The 17,740-nt window shown below is 40.5% G+C and overlaps 3 protein-coding genes across 3 annotated transcripts; all 3 read right to left on the reverse strand.

The window, feature by feature from the left end:
- Positions 1–421: 421 nt before the first annotated feature.
- On the reverse strand, positions 422–3,922 carry LOC113667042 (uncharacterized). The gene is made up of 3 exons (XM_089198977.1): positions 3,520–3,922; positions 2,521–3,174; positions 422–2,267 (listed from the first exon to the last, which is right to left on the reverse strand). Exons 1-3 carry the CDS (start codon positions 3,773–3,775, stop codon positions 1,120–1,122), a joined length of 2,058 nt encoding a protein of 685 aa, XP_089055103.1. The 5' UTR covers positions 3,776–3,922; the 3' UTR covers positions 422–1,119.
- A 2,459-nt stretch (positions 3,923–6,381) lies between these two features.
- Positions 6,382–10,095, reverse strand: LOC149048234 (uncharacterized). Its single transcript, XM_089198978.1, has 3 exons — positions 9,595–10,095; positions 8,587–9,240; positions 6,382–8,329 (listed from the first exon to the last, which is right to left on the reverse strand). Exons 1-3 carry the CDS (start codon positions 9,848–9,850, stop codon positions 7,182–7,184), a joined length of 2,058 nt encoding a protein of 685 aa, XP_089055104.1. The 5' UTR covers positions 9,851–10,095; the 3' UTR covers positions 6,382–7,181.
- Positions 10,096–12,325: 2,230 nt separating this feature from the next.
- On the reverse strand, positions 12,326–15,973 carry LOC149048235 (uncharacterized). The gene is made up of 3 exons (XM_089198979.1): positions 15,581–15,973; positions 14,577–15,230; positions 12,326–14,322 (listed from the first exon to the last, which is right to left on the reverse strand). The coding sequence occupies exons 1-3, from the start codon at positions 15,834–15,836 to the stop codon at positions 13,181–13,183; spliced, it is 2,052 nt and encodes a 683-aa protein (XP_089055105.1). The 5' UTR covers positions 15,837–15,973; the 3' UTR covers positions 12,326–13,180.
- Between the last annotated feature and the right edge of the window lie 1,767 nt (positions 15,974–17,740).

The raw sequence follows: 17,740 nt of genomic DNA on the forward strand, positions 1-17,740 counted from the left end.
ATTTCTTACATGCAGAGGAAAGTTAGGCAAACAGCTTACTAAAGTAACTCAGCCGAAGTTGGAGGGCCCTGAACCAGTGACGTCACACGATTCATCAACAAATGGTCTTATTAACTAAATAAAAAAACACTTCACCAAGTAATGCTGGCTTGGAAGGAATGTCAGCCAGGGCTCAATTGTTTGTATTTAAGTTGCAGTTAGCGATGGGGAATGTCATGTATGAATTTTTTATGAACCTGCAAAGTAAATAACGTGAATCTTAAAATAATTGCTTAAAGTACTGCAGTATTTATCTGAATAGTGTAACCGCTGGACCGTGTACCTCACTTCTTCCCTGATGTTTGCATGTTCAATTCAGTTTTGGCACGAGTGTTGAGTGGTGCTTTGAGGCTTCTGGTAGATCAAAAGGGACAAGAGGAACTTCTCAGCAAGTTTCTACATTCATTGATAGATTACAAGAGGACACTATCATTTACAAGCAAACTAGACAACTTGATATAATTTTGGCGACGCTGTTGAAGCTTACAAGGTCTAGAAAGTTGCAACGTATAAGTTGCGAAATAAATGAAACTTTAAAGTTTCTTAAAGAACTAAAGTCGTTATTTATGTTGGACCGCAAATAAAACTACAGTCATTTGCGTTAAAAGCCTTAAAGTTCTTGCAAACAACGTTTTACCCTGGCTATACTGAGAAAAGGAAACATGAAAAGCGAATTTATTATTCCTATTCTTAAAATGTTCTAAAGATGTTGTCCGTTTTGACGAACTATGCTTCGGAAACACTCTAATCTATATTTGATTTTAAACGTACGTGCCCTTTCATAGCATTTCAATTTTACGAGGTGTGTCTCAATCTTAGAACGCGGCTAGAACTGATCAGTCAACTCCACGGTCCGTAACAAAGCACACCCTGAAGCTGTCGTTAATATATGAAATTGAGGTGGAAGGTAAGATCAGTTGCGCTTTCAACTCAAGAAAATGTACTTTGGTGCCAGAAAGAAACATATCTGAAATCAATACTTTCTTTTAATACTGTTTCACGTACAGTCTAAAGCCAAACTTTCAACTAAATTAAAAGTTGGCTTTATTTTTTCCTCTTAACTGCTTTCATGTTAACTGCTCATGCTATACCATAGCATTTAAGTTTTCCCAGAGTGTGATATCCTTCTTCTGGTTTATCACCTGTGTCACCAAACCGGAGTTGTTTAACTGGTAGATGTGTCTTTTCAGTGAGCAGACCGCTGTCTTCACGCCATCCTAGGTCATTCATATCACAGTTACATTGATAACTGGGGTCTGCACAGGAGTTGGTCATCCCGCATGCGCACTTACCACTTCCAGGTGATGCTCCACCCCAGGTCATCATTTTGGCGGAGTCGCGTGACACCCACCATGCGTACCCACCTCCCATCCCTCCTATCAGCACTGACCCATGACACTCATACTTGATAAACTGTTCACACTGTGAGGAGACACTAGTGAGACTCGCCAGCTGAGACAAACTCGCTCCGGTGTAATGAATGTCTCGTGAATAACAGCCTCGAGACTCGCATCCTTTCACACGTGTTCTACTTTCACTGTCGTGACTAATAACAGTCACGCCAACTCCATTCTTGTCACTCATGTCACAATATACCGTGAAAGGTGCCAGTCCCCCTTCGCCATCTGGATCAATGACGTAATTTCCGTTTGCGCTACTGAAGTATTTTCTTATCACAGAACAAGATGAAATAATAGGAGGGTTGATTCTGACTTTGGCTTCTATTGTTGTCAAAGCATTAGTCGCTCTGCAGGTGTAAGATCCTTGGTGTGATTTCCTAATGTTGTTTATAACCAGAGTTCCATTTTGTACAACATTAGACTCCACAGGAAGAGAAGACATGCCATCCTTTGTCCAAGTGATTGTAGCCCTCAGGTCACTCTCGGCCGTACATGGTACATAAAGAGGATCAGGAGCATGTGGAGTCACCTCCTGAGGAGGACGCACTTTGAACTTCAGAGGAGTAAATACCATGAGATGAGCGGTGTCTGTCACTGATCCCAAAGTATTCTCTGCCTTACAGATGAATATTCCACTGTCCTTTCTTGCCAAACTATAGATTTTTAACGTTCCATTCCTTACTTCTGTCCTATCTTTCGGCAGACTACCCACTGACTTAGACCACGTGATCCTTGGCCGCGGCTGACCAACAGCATTGCAGGCAATAGTCACGTTTTGTTTCTCTTCAGCCATTAATCGACTTGATGATAACCTAAGTTTAGGGACGACTGTGGAAAAGAAAACACAGATATAATTCCTTCATCAAGAAGCGTTAACACTGGAAACTGTAATGTCATAGTTTAGCTTCATAACACCCAACGTCATGCCTTAATTACAGGATCAAATAAGAAAAATAGTCAATTTATTTTTAAGGACTAAGGTTCAACTTTGGAAGCCTAAACTGCCGGCAAGGAATGTCTCTCAGTGTGTCAGATGAACTGTTTCATTTGATGACTTTCAAACATAAATTGTAAGACTTACACTGAACAGTTAATTTTGCTGAAGTGTTGACTTGTCCCAGCAAACTCTCTGCCCTGCAGCTGTAGACTCCGTCGTCCTCAGGTCTAACGTCTTTTAGAATCAGCGTACCACTGGACTCTACCATGTGACGTCCAACAGGAAGCGATGATCTCACCTTAGACCATTTGACTTTTGGCCTTGGGTTACCACTCACTTTACATTTCAACATGGCTGTCTGACTTTCATTGACTGTCATTCCAATGGGTCGCTCAGTCAGAGATGGCGCTGAGAGGGACTTACCGGGCTTACCTGTGGCTCCTTTCTCTCCCGGTGGCCCTCGTGGTCCCAAGAGACCGGGGCTCCCTGGTAATCCGACATCCCCCTTTATTCCCATTGGCCCCGGCGGTCCTATAGGTCCATATTTACCAGGTGGCCCTTCTGGGCCAGTTCTTCCGGGAGGACCCAGTTTCCCTCGGTTTCCCGGTCTTCCTCGTCTTCCTCTGTTACCTTTTTGTCCTGCTTGGCAAAGTGTGTGATTTTTTGCGCAGAATTGGTTTTGCAGCAGACCAAGCTCTTGTTTGATCAGCTTTTGCACAAAAGAGGATGCTGGGGAAGAGTTTTGTTGTAAATCATCCCGTGTAAAACGTTTCTTTCTCGATATAGCTTCCTGTTCGTCTGAAAATATCAAAGATTGGCTCTGTTTCTCATATTCATCGACATCAAAGAAATGGAAATGTTATCTTGTAATTTAAAGTTTGACGTTTACTATCAAGGAAAATTCTTCTGCAACCACAGTTTATGAATTTTAACCCACAGTTCCGTGGCTAAATTTAACTTTACTCGCGAGGAAACTTTTTTTTAAATGTGTTAAAGTGTTATGTAAAGAAAAGATTTACTTAAGAGTAATTTTTTTTCCCTAGACTGTAAAGTGTCAAATGCTGAATCACCTAGGCAAAAGTATGCGTGGAACATTGGTGTAACAGACTGGGAATAGATAACGGCTATCACAGCAAAACTTACCATCTTCCTCTTTCTTTATATTCTCAAGTTGCCAACGTGCGTAATTCTTCTGCATCTTTCGTGTAATTTCTGTCTCTATCTTATCACAGAACTTTGCTGAGTGTGATATCAGTCGATGGTGTTCTTGTATTCTGAGTTCCACGTTAATCCACGCAATACAACATAAAAGGGACAACAGCAAACTTGACCCGGAACACAAGCGCTCCAACATCTGTGTTCTGTTCATTTTCTTCTCTGCTTTTCCATGTTGTTTCATTGTTACAGCTTTCAAAAAGATATCTCAAATTCATAGACATATATTGATCAATGTATCTTGACTTTTGAGAAGACGATCGGCCGGTTTATGGAAGATCTAGTGCTCGAATAAACTAACAAGATAAGCACTTCAGTCACGAATGTATTTATAAAGTCCCTAAGGACGTGACGGATCGATTAACATTTTGACTTCCTGTTGTGCTACAATACTTACTCATGAGACCTGTTGTGACGTCTCATGAGACACACTCTGTTGTAGTAATAATGTCAGTCACGAACAGTCACGCGTATTAAGAGTTATTTAACGTTTAGTCAAGAGTTTTGCTTGAACAGATCGCATCTGATTTCATCTTCAATTTACCAGAGGTATTAGACTATGATCAAATTACTTCCTGTTGTAACTGAAATAACAGTGATGGCAAAGCAAGTCCAATGCAAGATTAAAACGTCAGAGAACGCTGGAAAGTACAACGGGCACACAGGAGTGAGAAAGTTCTGTTAATCTTACGTGTAAAATGTTCATATTTCGGAATATTTACATGTTCCAGTGGTGATTTGCTCGTATAGTTTAAGGTTTTCTTTTCCATGAGATGTATGATTTGAGGTTACCGGTCACCTCGCCACCAAGCAGACTCGCCACCAGCGAACTCGCCACCAAGGAACGATCTCGCCACCAACGTACTCGCCACCAACCACCAATAAAGAGATAAACTAGAATAAAGTAGTCGAGGAGAGTAGGATGTTCGAACGAGCACAATTCAAATCGGCCGATACGTTTGTGCGCTTGTCTGTATTTAAATTATGACCTTCAGCGCGTGTTAGATGTGTTCCGTTCCTAACTCATTGACATCGAAACGTATCGTGTTTGTCTTTTGCACGTAAGCGAGGAGAAATTACAAAACTCGATGCGAGGAATAAAAACTTACTTGAGAGAAAATGAAACTTCATGGGAAGAAATAAGTGATGAAATGAAACTCGATAGCAGTTGTATTAAAACTAAACTTATCGGTTTCGAACGTGCTTTCGACAACATACGTTTATAAAGTTTGAGTACAGACAAGCGAACAAACTTATCGGTTTCGAACGTGCTTTCGACAACATACGTTTATAAAGTTTGAGTACAGACTTATCAGCCGAACATCCTACTGTCCTCGACTAATCTCTTTATTGGTGGTTGGTGGCGAGATGACTTCACTTGGTGGCGAGTACGTTGGTGGCGAGATCGTTCCTTGGTGGCGAGTTCGCTGGTGGCGAGTCTGCTTGGTGGCGAGGTGACTGGATACCATGATTTGAATATCATGTGATTGTGAGAGCTATTTTCTATACTTTCAAAGTGACCGGGTGCGAGTAAGACACGCGGCAGTGATCAGACACGCACGACTTGTGGCTTTCATGTGCCAGCCTAAATTACTCACTGACGTGCTTTTGAAGAAAAGTAGGCGAATGCTGACTCGATTCCTTGGCCAATATATGTTATCAATTCTATTGATAATACTGAATTACCCTTTTATCCAGTAAAACTCCCGTGTAAGGAATGGCAAGTAGGAAAGTTCTCCTTATGACATTTTGTTTAGTAAACAGTGAAGAGAATAAATAATTCAGTTTCTTTTTCTGGATTTTTTTTTCTTACAGAGTTGAATTAGGCAAACAGCTTGCTAAAGCAATTCAGCCGGAGTTGGAGGGCCCTGAACCTGTGACGTCACACGATTCTTCAACAAATGGTCTTATTAACTACATAAAAAAACACTCCACCAAGTAATGCTGGCTTGGAAGGAATGTCAGCCAGGGCTCAATTGTTTGTATTTAAGTTGCAGTAAACGATGTCATGCATGAAATTTTTATGAACCTGCAAAGTAAATAACTGCTCAAAGCACTGCAGTACTTATCTGAATGGCGTAGTCGCTAGACCACGTGTCTCACTTCGTCCACTTTGTTTGCATGTTCAATTCAGTTTTGGCGCTTAAGCAATTCAGCCGGAGTTGGAGGGCCCTGAACCTGTGACGTAACACGATTCTTCAACAAATGGTCTTATTAACTACATAAAAAAACACTCCACCAAGTAATGCTGGCTTGGAAGGAATGTCAGCCAGGGCTCAATTGTTTGTATTTAAGTTACAGTAAGCGATGGGGAATGTCATTGTATTGCGCAAAATTCTAATTTCTTTGCGCATTATAATTTGTGACGTAACAGATATAATTGTTAAGATTTTCTATCGCTAGACAGTGTTATGGACACCTAGAACCAATGGATTTCGAATCTTCGATCCGTATCGTATCGTACCGTAACCCTTATTTATTGCAATAAAATATCGAGGTTTGGAACCTTTGGTATACTTAATGTCCTAACACACCGTCACAGTCATGCATGAAATTTTTATGAACCTGCATCTTAAAATAACTGCTCAAAGCACTGCAGTAGTTATCTCAATGGTGTAGTCGCTAGACCACGCGTCTCACTCCGTCCACTTTGTTTGCATGTTCAAATCAGTTTTGGCGCGAGTTTTGAGTGGTGCCTCGAAGCTTCTGGTAGGTCACAAGGGACAGGACACAGGAACTTCTCAGCAAGTTTCAAGATATTCCTTGATAGATTACAAGTGGACACTATAGTTGACGTGCAAACTAGGCAAATTATATAATTTTGGCGAAGCCGTTGAAGCCTTCAAGCTTAAGAAAGTTGCAACGCACTAGTTGTGAAAAAAAATGAAACTCTAAAGTTTCGCAAAGTACTTAAAGTAGTTATTTCTGTTAGAACGCAAATAAAACTACAGTCATTCACGTTAAACCTTTTAAATGAAACAATGGTTAACAAGAACTTTTTGAAGTTCTAGCTAACAGCGTTTTACCCTACCTATACTGACTAAAAGAACATGAGAAGCGATTTTATTATTCCTATTCTTAAAATGTTCTAAGGATGTTTTCAGCTTTTGACTAACTAAGCTTCGGGAAACACTCTAATCTATATTTGAATTGAAGCGTGCATGCCCTTTCATAGCATTTAACTTTTGCGAGTTGCGCCACAATCTTAGAACGCCACTAGAGCTGACTAGTCAACTCCACGGTCCGTAACAAAGCACATCCTGAAACTGTCGTTAATATAGGGAATTGAAGCGGGAGATGAGATGAGTTGCTCGTACAATTCCATAAACTATTTAAGTAAATTGGAGTGCACTTAAAATCTTCGAAATTAAGTCAATGTAAAAAAAAAAACAGAGTGGTTACTTCACACAATAGAACTATGTACTCAAGTATCAAGAAAATTTACTCATGTCAGAAAGGAATATATCTGAAATCAATACTTTCTCTAATACTGTTTCAGGAACAGTCTAACTTAAAAGCCAAACTTTCAACGAAATATAAGGTTGGTTTGACTAACTATTAATCTTTTTTACTGCTTCCATGTTAACTGCTCATGCTATTCCATAGCATTTAAGTTTTCCCAGAGTGTGATATCCTTCTTCTGATCTATCACCTGTGTCACCAAACCTGAGCTGTTTGACTGGTAGATGTGTCTTTTCAGTGAGCAGACCGCTGTCTTCACGCCATACATTGTCATTCTTATTACAATTACATGGATCACTGGGGTTTGCACAGGAGTTAGTCATCCCGCATGCGCACTTACCACTTCCAGGTGTTGCTCCACCCCAGGTCGTCATTGTAGCGGAGTCGCGTGACACCCACCATGCGAGTTCGAGTCCCTTATGTCCTATTAGAGTTGAATCATGACACTCATACTTGATAAACTGTTCACACTGTGATGAGACACTAGTGAGACTCGCCAACTGAGACAAACTCACTCCGGTGTAATGAATGTCTCGTGAATAACAGCCACGAGGGTTACATCCTTTCACATGTGTTCTACTTTCACTGTCGTGACTAATAACAGTCACGCCAACTCCATTCTTGTCAGTCATGTCACAATATACCGCGAAAGGTGCCAGTCCCCCTTCGCCATCTGGGTCAATGATGTAATTTCCGTTTGCGCTACTGACGTATTTTCTTATCACAGAACAAGACGAAGTAATAGGAGGGTTGATTCTGACTTTGGCTTCTATTGTTGTCAGAGCATTAGTCGCTCTGCAGGTGTAAGATCCTTGGTGTGATTTCCTAATGTTGTTTATAACCAGAGTTCCATTTTGTAGAACATTAGACTCCACAGGAAGAGAAGACATGCCATCCTTTGTCCAAGTGATTGTAGCCCTCAGGTCACTCTCGGCCGTACATGGTACATAAAGAGGATCAGGAGCATGTGGAGTCACCTCCTGAGGAGGACGCACTTTGAACTTCAGAGGAGTAAATACCATGAGATGAGCGGTGTCTGTCGCTGATCCCAAAGTATTCTCTGCCTTGCAAATGAATATTCCACTGTCCTTTTTCGCCAAACTATAGATTTTTAACGTTCCATTCCTCACTTCAGTCCTATCTTTTGGCAAACTACCCACTGCCTTAGACCACGTGATGCTTGGCTGCGGCTGACCGACAGCATTGCAGGCAATAGTGACGTTCTGTTTCTCTTCAGCCATTAATCGACTTGATGATAACTTAGGTTTAGGGACGACTGTGGAAAAGAAAACGCAGATATAATTCCTTTCTCAAAGAGTGTTGACACTGAAATTTATAATGTTATAGTTTAGTTTCATAACACCCAATATTATGCCTTAATTATAGGATCAAATAAGAAAAAAAATCAATTTCTTTTTAAGGATTAAAGTTTAACTTTGGAAGCTTTAGTTGTCTTCTGGCAAGGAATGTCTCTCAGTGTGTCAGATGAACTGTTTCATTTGATGACTTTCAAGCTTAAATTGAATGACTTACACTGAACAGTTAATTTTGCTGAGGAGTTCACTTGTCCCAGCAAACTCTCTGCCCTGCAGCTGTAGACTCCGTCGTCCTCAGGTCTAACGTCTTTTAGAATCAGCGTACCACTGGACTCTACCGTGTGACGTCCAACAGGAAGCGATGATGTCACCTTAGACCATTTGACTTTTGGCCTTGGGTTACCACTCACTTTACATTTCAACATGGCTGTCTGACTTTCATTGACTGTCATTCCAATGGGTCGCTCAATCAGAGATGGCGCTGAGAGGGACTCACCGGGCTTACCTGTGGCTCCTTTCTCTCCCGGTGGCCCTCGCGGTCCCAAGGGACCGGGACTCCCTGGTAATCCGACATCCCCCTTTATTCCCATCGGCCCCGGCGGTCCTATAGGTCCATATTTACCAGGTGGCCCTTCTGGGCCAGTTCTTCCAGGAGGACCCCGCTTCCCTCGGTTTCCAGGTCTTCCTCGTCTTCCCCTGTTACCTTTTTGTCCTGCTTGGCAAAGTGTGTGATTTTTTGCGCAGAACTGGTTTTGCAGTAGACTAAGCTCTTGTTTGATCAGCTTTTGTACCAAAGAGGATGCTAAGGAAGAGTTTTGTTGTAAATCATCCCGTGTAAAGCGTTTCTTTCTCGATATAGCTTCCTGTCCGTCTGAAAATATCAAAGATTGGCTCTGTTTCTCATATTCATTGGCATCAAAGAAATGGAAATGTTATTAATCTTGTAATTTGAAGTTTGAAGTCTACCTATCAAGGAAAATACTTCTGCAACCCCGAGTCAATAAATTTTAACTAATAGTTGCGTGGCTAAATTTAATTTTGCTCGCGAGGAAGCTTTTTCTTTGAATTGAAAATGTGTTTAAAACAGTTTACTTAGGAGCAATCTTTCTCCTAGAATGTTAAGCGTTAAATACTGCGTCACCTATTCAGAAATACGCGTGGAACACTGGTGTAACCGACTACGGCAAACACGATAATAGATGACTGCCAACATAGCAAAACTTACCATCTTCCTTTTTCCTTATATTCTCAAGTTGCCAACGTGCGTAATTCTTCTGCATCTTTCGTATGATTTCTGTCTCTATCTTATCACAGAACTTTGCTGAGTGTGATATCAGTCGATGGTGTTCTTGTATTCTGAGTTCCACGTTAATCCACGCAACACAACATAAAAGGGACAACAACAAGGCTGACCCGGAACAAAAGCGCTCCAACATCTGTGTTCTCTTCATTTGCTTCTCTGCTTTTTCGTGTTGTTTCATTGTTACAGCTTTCAGAAAGACATCTCAAATTCATAGACATATACTGATCAATGTATCTTGACTTTTGAGGAGACGATCGACCGGTTCATGAACGATCTAGTGCTCAAATAAAGTAACAAGATAAGTCCTTCAATCATGAGTGCATTTATAAAGTCCTTAGGGTCGACGTGACGGATCGAACATTTTGATTTCCTGTTGTGCTACAACACTTACTCATGAGACCTGTTCTGATGTCGTTGCATTTTTTTAAGCAAACGCGGAACAGTAGTAAAAGCGGAAACAAGTCAATGCTTTAGTGTTACGGGAAGTATAATTGATAATCATCATAGTATCTTGGAAGGGTATAAAGCTACATTTTCGGTGAACTCTTGACCTGCACATAAAGCTGTAAACGATTACTTCATTTGACTGACTTGAGCGGAACATGGCTGTGGTAGACTTGGACTGAGTTTTTTACCGACTTACCCCCTCTGTAAAGCGTGTTCTTGTTTCGCTGAAACACATCTCGAAGTGTTCAGATTTTCAGTCACGTCCATAACTGATAGATAAACATCTGCGAGAATCGAGAAAAATGTAAGAGATACCTGACGACAGGAAAATAAAGCTTCCTAAAATTAGTGAGATTTTCTAATTCGTGTTAATTTGATCGCGTAGACTTATTTCAAGCCTCATTTTTAACTAAAAAAAAATGACCCGCTACCAGCAAAATTTATCATCATTTTAATTTCCTTCTCTCCTCGAGACACTTCAGACATTTTTGACAACTGAAGAACAAAAGCTTTTTCTCTTACGCACAGTCCTTTCAAAGTTATGATGTCGTTGCATTTTTCTAAGCAACGCGGAACAGTAGTAGAGGCGGAAACAAGTCAATGCTTTAGTGTTACGGGAAGTATTGATAATCATCACATCATCTTGCAGGGCTATATTCGTGTGATTTCTGTCTCTATCTTATCACAGAACTTTGCTGAGTGTGATATCAGTCGATGGTGTTCTTGTATTCTGAGTTCCACGTTAATCCACGCAATACAACATAAAAGAGACAACAACAAGGCTGACCCGGTACAAAAGCGCTCCAACATCTGTGTTCTGTTCATTTGCTTCTCTGCTTTTCCATGTTGTTTCATTGTTACAGCTTTCAAAAAGATATCTCAAATTCATAGACATATATTGGTCAATGTATCTTGACTTTTGAGAAGACGATCGGCCGGTTTATGGAAGATCTAGTGCTCGAATAAACTAACAAGATAAGTACTTCAGTCACGAATGTATTTATAAAGTCCCTAAGGACGTGACGGATCGATTAACATTTTGACTTCCTGTTGTGCTACAATACTTACTCATGAGACCTGTTGTGACGTCTCATGAGACACACTCTGTTGTAGTAATAATGTCAGTCACGAACAGTCACGCGTATTAAGAGTTATTTAACGTTTAGTCAAGAGTTTTGCTTGAACAGATCGCATCTGATTTCATCTTCAATTTACCAGAGGTAGTAGACTATGATCAAATTACTTCCTGTTGTAACTGAAATAACAGTGATGGCAAAGCAAGTCCAATGCAAGATTAAAACGGTAGACAACGCTGGAAAGTACAACGGGCACACAGGAGTGAGAAAGTTCTGTTAATCTTACGTGTAAAATGTTCATATTTCGGAATATTTACATGTTCCAGTGGTGATCTGCTCGTATAGTTTAAGGTTATCTTTTCCATGAGATGTATGATTTGAATATCATGTGATTGTGAGAGCTATTTTCTATACTTTCAAAGTGACCGGGTGCGAGTAAGACACGCGGCAGTGATCAGACACGCGCGACTTGTGGCTTTCATGTGCCAGCCTAAATTACTCACTGATGTGCTTTTGAAGAAAAGTGGGCGAATGCTGACTCGATTCCTTGGCCAATATATGTTATCAATTCTATTGATAATACTGAATTACCCTTTTATCCAGTAAAACTCCCGTGTAAAGAAAGGCAAATAGGGAAGTTCTCCTTATGACATTTTGTTTAGTAAACAGTGAGGAGAATAAAAAATTCAGTTTCTTTTTCTGGATTTTTTTTTCTTACAGAGTTAAATTAGGCAAACAGCTTGCTAAAGCAATTCAGCCGGAGTTGGAGGGCCCTGAACCTGTGACGTCACACGATTCTTCAACGAATGGTCTTATTAACTACATAAAAAAACACTCCACCAAGTAATGCTGGCTTGGAAGGAATGTCAGCCAGGGCTCAATTGTTTGTATTTAAGTTGCAGTTAACGATGGAGAATGTCATGCATGAAATTTTTATGAACCTGCAAAGTAAATAACGTGAATCTTAAAATAACTGCTCAAAGCACTGCAGTAGTTATCTCAAAGGTGTAGTCGCTAGACCACGCGTCTCACTTCGTCCACTTTGTTTGTATGTTCAATTCAGTTTTAGCGCGAGTTTTGAGTGGTGCCTCGAGATTTCTGGGGGGTCACAAGGGATAGGACACAGGGACTTCTCAGCGAGTTTTAACATATTCCTTGATAGACTACAAGTGGACACTATAGTTGACGTGCAAACTAGGCAAATTATATAATTTTGGCGAAGCCGTTGAAGCCTTCAAGCTTAAGAAAGTTGCAACGCACTAGTTGTGAAAAAAAATGAAACTCTAAAGTTTCGCAAAGTACTTAAAGTAGTTATTTCTGTTAGAACGCAAATAAAACTACAGTCATTCACGTTAAAGCCTTTTAAATGAAACAATGGTTAAAAAGAACTTTTTGAAGTTCTAGCTAACAGCGTTTTACCCTACCTATACTGACTAAAAGAACATGAGAAGCGATTTTATTATTCCTATTCTTAAAATGTTCTGAGGATGTTTTCAGCTTTTGACTAACTAAGCTTCGGGAAACACTCTAATCTATATTTGAATTGAAACGTACATACCCTTTCATAGCATTTAACTTTTGCGAGTTGCGCCACAATCTTAGAACGCCACTAGAGCTGACTAGTCAACTCCACGGTCCGTAACAAAGCACATCCTGAAACTGTCGTTAATATAGGAAATTGAAGCGGGAGACGAGATGAGTTGCTCGTAGAATTCCATAAACTATTCAAGTAAATCGGAGTGCACTTAAAATCTTCGAAATTAAGTCAATGTAAAAAAAAAAGAACAGAGTGGTTACTTCACACAATAGAACTATGTACTTAAGTATCAAGAAAATTTACTCATGTCAGAAAGGAATATATCTGAAATCAATACTTTCTCTAATACTGTTTCAGGAACAGTCTAACTTAAGAGCCAAACTATCAACGAAATATAAGGTTGGTTTGACTAACTATTAATTTTTTTTACTGCTTCCATGTTAACTGCTCATGCTATTCCATAGCATTTAAGTTTTCCCAGAGTGTGATATCCTTCTTCTGATCCATCACCTATGTCACCAAACCTGAGCTGTTTGACTGGTAGATGTGTCTTTTCAGTGAGCAGACCGCTGTCTTCACGCCATACATCGTCATTCTTATCACAATTACATTGATAACTGGGGTTTGCACAGGAGTTAGTCATCCCGCATGCGCACTTACCACTTCCAGGTGTTGCTCCACCCCAGGTCGTCATTTTAGCGGAGTCGCGTGACACCCACCATCCGTGTTCACCTCCCTTCCGTCTTATTAGTATTGAATCATGACACTCATACTTGATAAACTGTTCACACTGTGAGGAGACACCGGTGAGACTTGCGAGCTGAGACAAACTCGCTCCGGTATAATCAATGTCTCGTGAATAACAGCCTATAGGCTCGCATCCGTTCACATGTGTTCTACTTTCACTGTCGTGACTAATAACAGTCACGCCAACTCCATTCTTGTCAGTCATGTCACAATATACCGTGAAAGGTGCCAGTCCCCCTTCGCCATCTGGGTCAATGACGTAATTTCCGTTTGCGCTACTGACGTATTTTCTTATCACAGAACAAGACGAAATATTACGAAAGATGATTTTAACTTTGGCTTCTATTGTTGTCAAAGCATTAGTCGCTCTGCAGGTGTAATTTCCTTGGTGTGATTCCCTGATGTTGTTTATAACCAGTGTTCCATTTTGTAGAACATTAGACTCCACAGGAAGAGGAGACATGCCATCCTTTGTCCAAGTGATTTTAGTGCTCAGGTCACTCTCGGCCGTACATGGCACATAAAGAGGAGGATACAGAGTCACCTCCTGAGGAGGACGCACTTTGAACTTTAGAGCAGTAAATACCACGAGATGAGCAGTGTATGTCGCTGATCCTAAAGTATTCTCTGCCTTGCAAATGAATATTCCACTGTCCTTTTTAGCCAAACTATAGATTTTTAACTTTCCATTCTTCACTTCAGTCCTATCTTTTGGCAAACTACCCACTGCCTTAGACCACGTGATGCTTGGCTGCGGCTGACCGACAGCATTGCAGGCAATAGTGACGTTCTGTTTCTCTTCAGCCATTAATCGACTTGATGATAACTTAGGTTTAGGGATGACTATGGAAAAGAAAACGCAGATATAATTCCTTTCTCAAAGAGTGTTGACACTGAAATTTATGTTATAGTTTAGTTTCATAACACCCAATATTATGCCTTAATTATAGGATCAAATAAGAAAAAAAACCAATTTCTTTTTAAGGATTAAAGTTTAACTTTGGAAGCTTTAGTTGTCTTCTGGCAAGGAATGTCTCTCAGTGTGTCAGATGAACTGTTTCATTTGATGACTTTCAAGCTTAAATTGAATGACTTACACTGAACAGTTAATTTTGCTGAGGAGTTCACTTGTCCCAGCAAACTCTCTGCCTTGCAGCTGTAGACTCCGTCGTCCTCAGGTCTAACGTCTTTTAGAATCAGCGCACCACTGGACTCTACCGTGTGACGTCCAACAGGAAGCGATGATCTCACCTTAGACCACTTCACTTTTGGCCTTGGGTTACCACTCACTTTACATTTCAACATGGCTGTCTGACTTTCATTGACTGTCATTCCAATGGGTCGCTCAATCAGAGATGGCGCTGAGAGGGACTCACCGGGCTTACCTGTGGCTCCTTTCTCTCCCGGTGGTCCTCGCGGTCCCAAGGGACCGGGGCTCCCTGGTAATCCGACATCCCCCTTTATTCCTATCGGCCCCGGCGGTCCTATAGGTCCATATTTACCAGGTGGCCCTTCTGGACCAGTTCTTCCAGGAGGACCCCGCTTCCCTCGGTTTCCCGGTTTTCCTCGTCTTCCCCTGTTACCTTTTTGTCCTGCTTGGCAAAGTGTGTGATTTTTTGCGCAGAACTGGTTTTGCAGTAGACTAAGCTCTTGTTTGATCAGCTTTTGTACCAAAGAGGATGCTAAGGAAGAGTTTTGTTGTAAATCATCCCGTGTAAAGCGTTTCTTTCTCGATATAGCTTCCTGTCCGTCTGAAAATATCAAAGATTGGCTCTGTTTCTCATATTCATTGGCATCAAAGAAATGGAAATGTTATCTTGTAATTTGAAGTTTGAAGTCTACCTATCAAGGAAAATACTTCTGCAACCCCGAATCAATAAATTTTAACTTATAGTTGCGTGGCTAAATTTAATTTTGCTCGCGAGGAAGCTTTTTCTTTGAATTAAAAATGTGTTAAAAACAATTTATTTAGGAGCAATCTTTCTCCTAGAATGTTAAGCGATAAATACTGCGTCATCTATTCAGAAATACGCGTGGAACACTGGTGTAACCGACTGCGGCAAACACGATAATAGATGACTACCAACATGGCAAAACTTACCATCTTCCTTTTTCCTTATATTCTCAAGTTGCCAACGTGCGTAATTCTTCTGCATCTTTCGTATGATTTCTGTCTCTATCTTATCACAGAACTTTGCTGAGTGTGATATCAGTCGATGGTGTTCTTGTATTCTGAGTTCCACGTTAATCCATGCAACACAACATAAAAGGGACAACAACAAGGCTGACCCGGAACAAAAGCGCTCCAACATCTGTGTTCTCTTCATTTGCTTCTCTGCTTTTTCGTGTTGTTTCATTGTTACAGCTTTCAGAAAGACATCTCAAATTCATAGACATATACTGATCAATGTATCTTGACTTTTGAGGAGACGATCGGCCGCTTCATGAACGATCTAGTGCTCAAATAAAGTGACAAGATAAGTCCTTCAATCATGAGTGCATTTATAAAGTCCTTAGGGTCGACGTGACGGATCGAACATTTTGATTTCCTGTTGTGCTACAACACTTACTCATGAGACCTGTTCTGATGTCGTTGCATTTTTCTAAGCAAACGCGGAACAGTAGTAAAAGCGGAAACAAGTCAATGCTTTAGTGTTACGGGAAGTATAATTGATAATAATCATAGTATCTTGCAAGGGTATAAAGCTACATTTTCGGTGAACTTTTGACCTGCCGATAAAGCTGTAAACGATTACTTCATTTGACTGACTTGAGCGGAACATGGCTGTGGCAGACTTGTACTGAGTTTTTTACCGACTTGCCCCCTCTGTCAAGTGTGTTCTTGTTTCGCTGAAACACATCTCGAAGTGTTCAGGTTTTCAGTCACGTCCATAACTGATAGATAAACATCTGCGAGAATCGAGAAAAACGTAAGAGATACCTGACGACAGGAAAATAAAGCTTCCTAAAATTAGTGAGATTTTCTAATTCGTGTTAATTTGATCGCGTAGACTTATTTCAAGCTTCATTTTTAACTAAAAAATAATGACCCGCCACCAGCAAAATTTCTCATCATTTTAATTTCCTTCTCTCCTCGAGACACTTCAGACATTTTTGACAACTGAAGAACAAAAGCTTTTTCTCTCACGCACAGTCCTTTCAAAGTTATGATGTCGTTGCATTTTTCTAAGCAACGCGGAACAGTAGTAGAGGCGGAAACAAGTCAATGCTTTAGTGTTACGGGAAGTATTGATAATCATCACATCATCTTGCAGGGCTATATTTTCTGTGAACGTTTGACCTGCACGTCTCTAGAAATAGTGTGATTGTTGGTTACCAAGCACATCGTTTACATTGCGGGCTCTTTTCGATTCACTCGCTGCAAGCTTACACAATGTGAGGAAGTTAGCTTCATTTAGCTGTAAACGATTACTTCATTTGACTGATTTGAGGGGAACATGGCAGTGGCAGACTTGTAGTGTTTTTCCGACTCGCCCCCTCTGTAAAGTGTCTTCTTGTTGCGCAGAAACACATGCATCTCAAAGTTTTCAGGTTTTCAGTCACGTCCATAATTGGTTGATAAACATCTGTGAGAATCGAGAAAAACTTCAGTGATACCCGACGATAGGAAAGTAAAACTTTATAAAATTAGTGAGATTTTCTAATTCGCGTTAATTTAATCGCGTTGGCTTATTTCAAGCTTCATTTTTACGTAAAAAAAAGGAATTGCTACCAGCAAAATTTTTTATCATTTCGATTTTCTTCTCTTCTCGAGACACTTCAGACTTTAATGAAAACTGAGGAACAAAAGCTTTTTTCTCTCGCGCACAGTCCTTTCAAAGTTATCTGCAGTAAAAAGGCGCGCACGAACTGGCGAGCTCGTCATAAGTCAATGGACAGTTTCACGAAAACCTCTGTATTGTGAATTTTGGTATTAAAAATCCTGTCTCGTTAACTTCTCTCCATGTGAATTTTAGCACCTCTTCTGTTTTATTTTTTATCCGTTGTGTTAATCTCAACCCTTGATACAAGGCATGCGGATTTTTTTCCATGACTAAATTACGTTAATATCATTCTTCCATGTATATAATCCATGGTGTGCAAATGTGATGCGTTTATAAAACTATTACTCCCTTTAAGCCCGCAGGGCGGGGAAGTTCAGCCAAATGGCGATTTTTACAATTCTACAACCACCGTTCGGGATTTTTAAGGTTTGTGCATACTAAGATAAACTGATTACCGCTGCCTTGGCGAAAAACGC

The sequence above is a fragment of the Pocillopora damicornis genome, chromosome 3 (assembly GCF_964200805.1).
Source record: "Pocillopora damicornis chromosome 3, jaPocDami1.2, whole genome shotgun sequence".
Lineage (NCBI taxonomy): Eukaryota > Metazoa > Cnidaria > Anthozoa > Scleractinia > Pocilloporidae > Pocillopora > Pocillopora damicornis.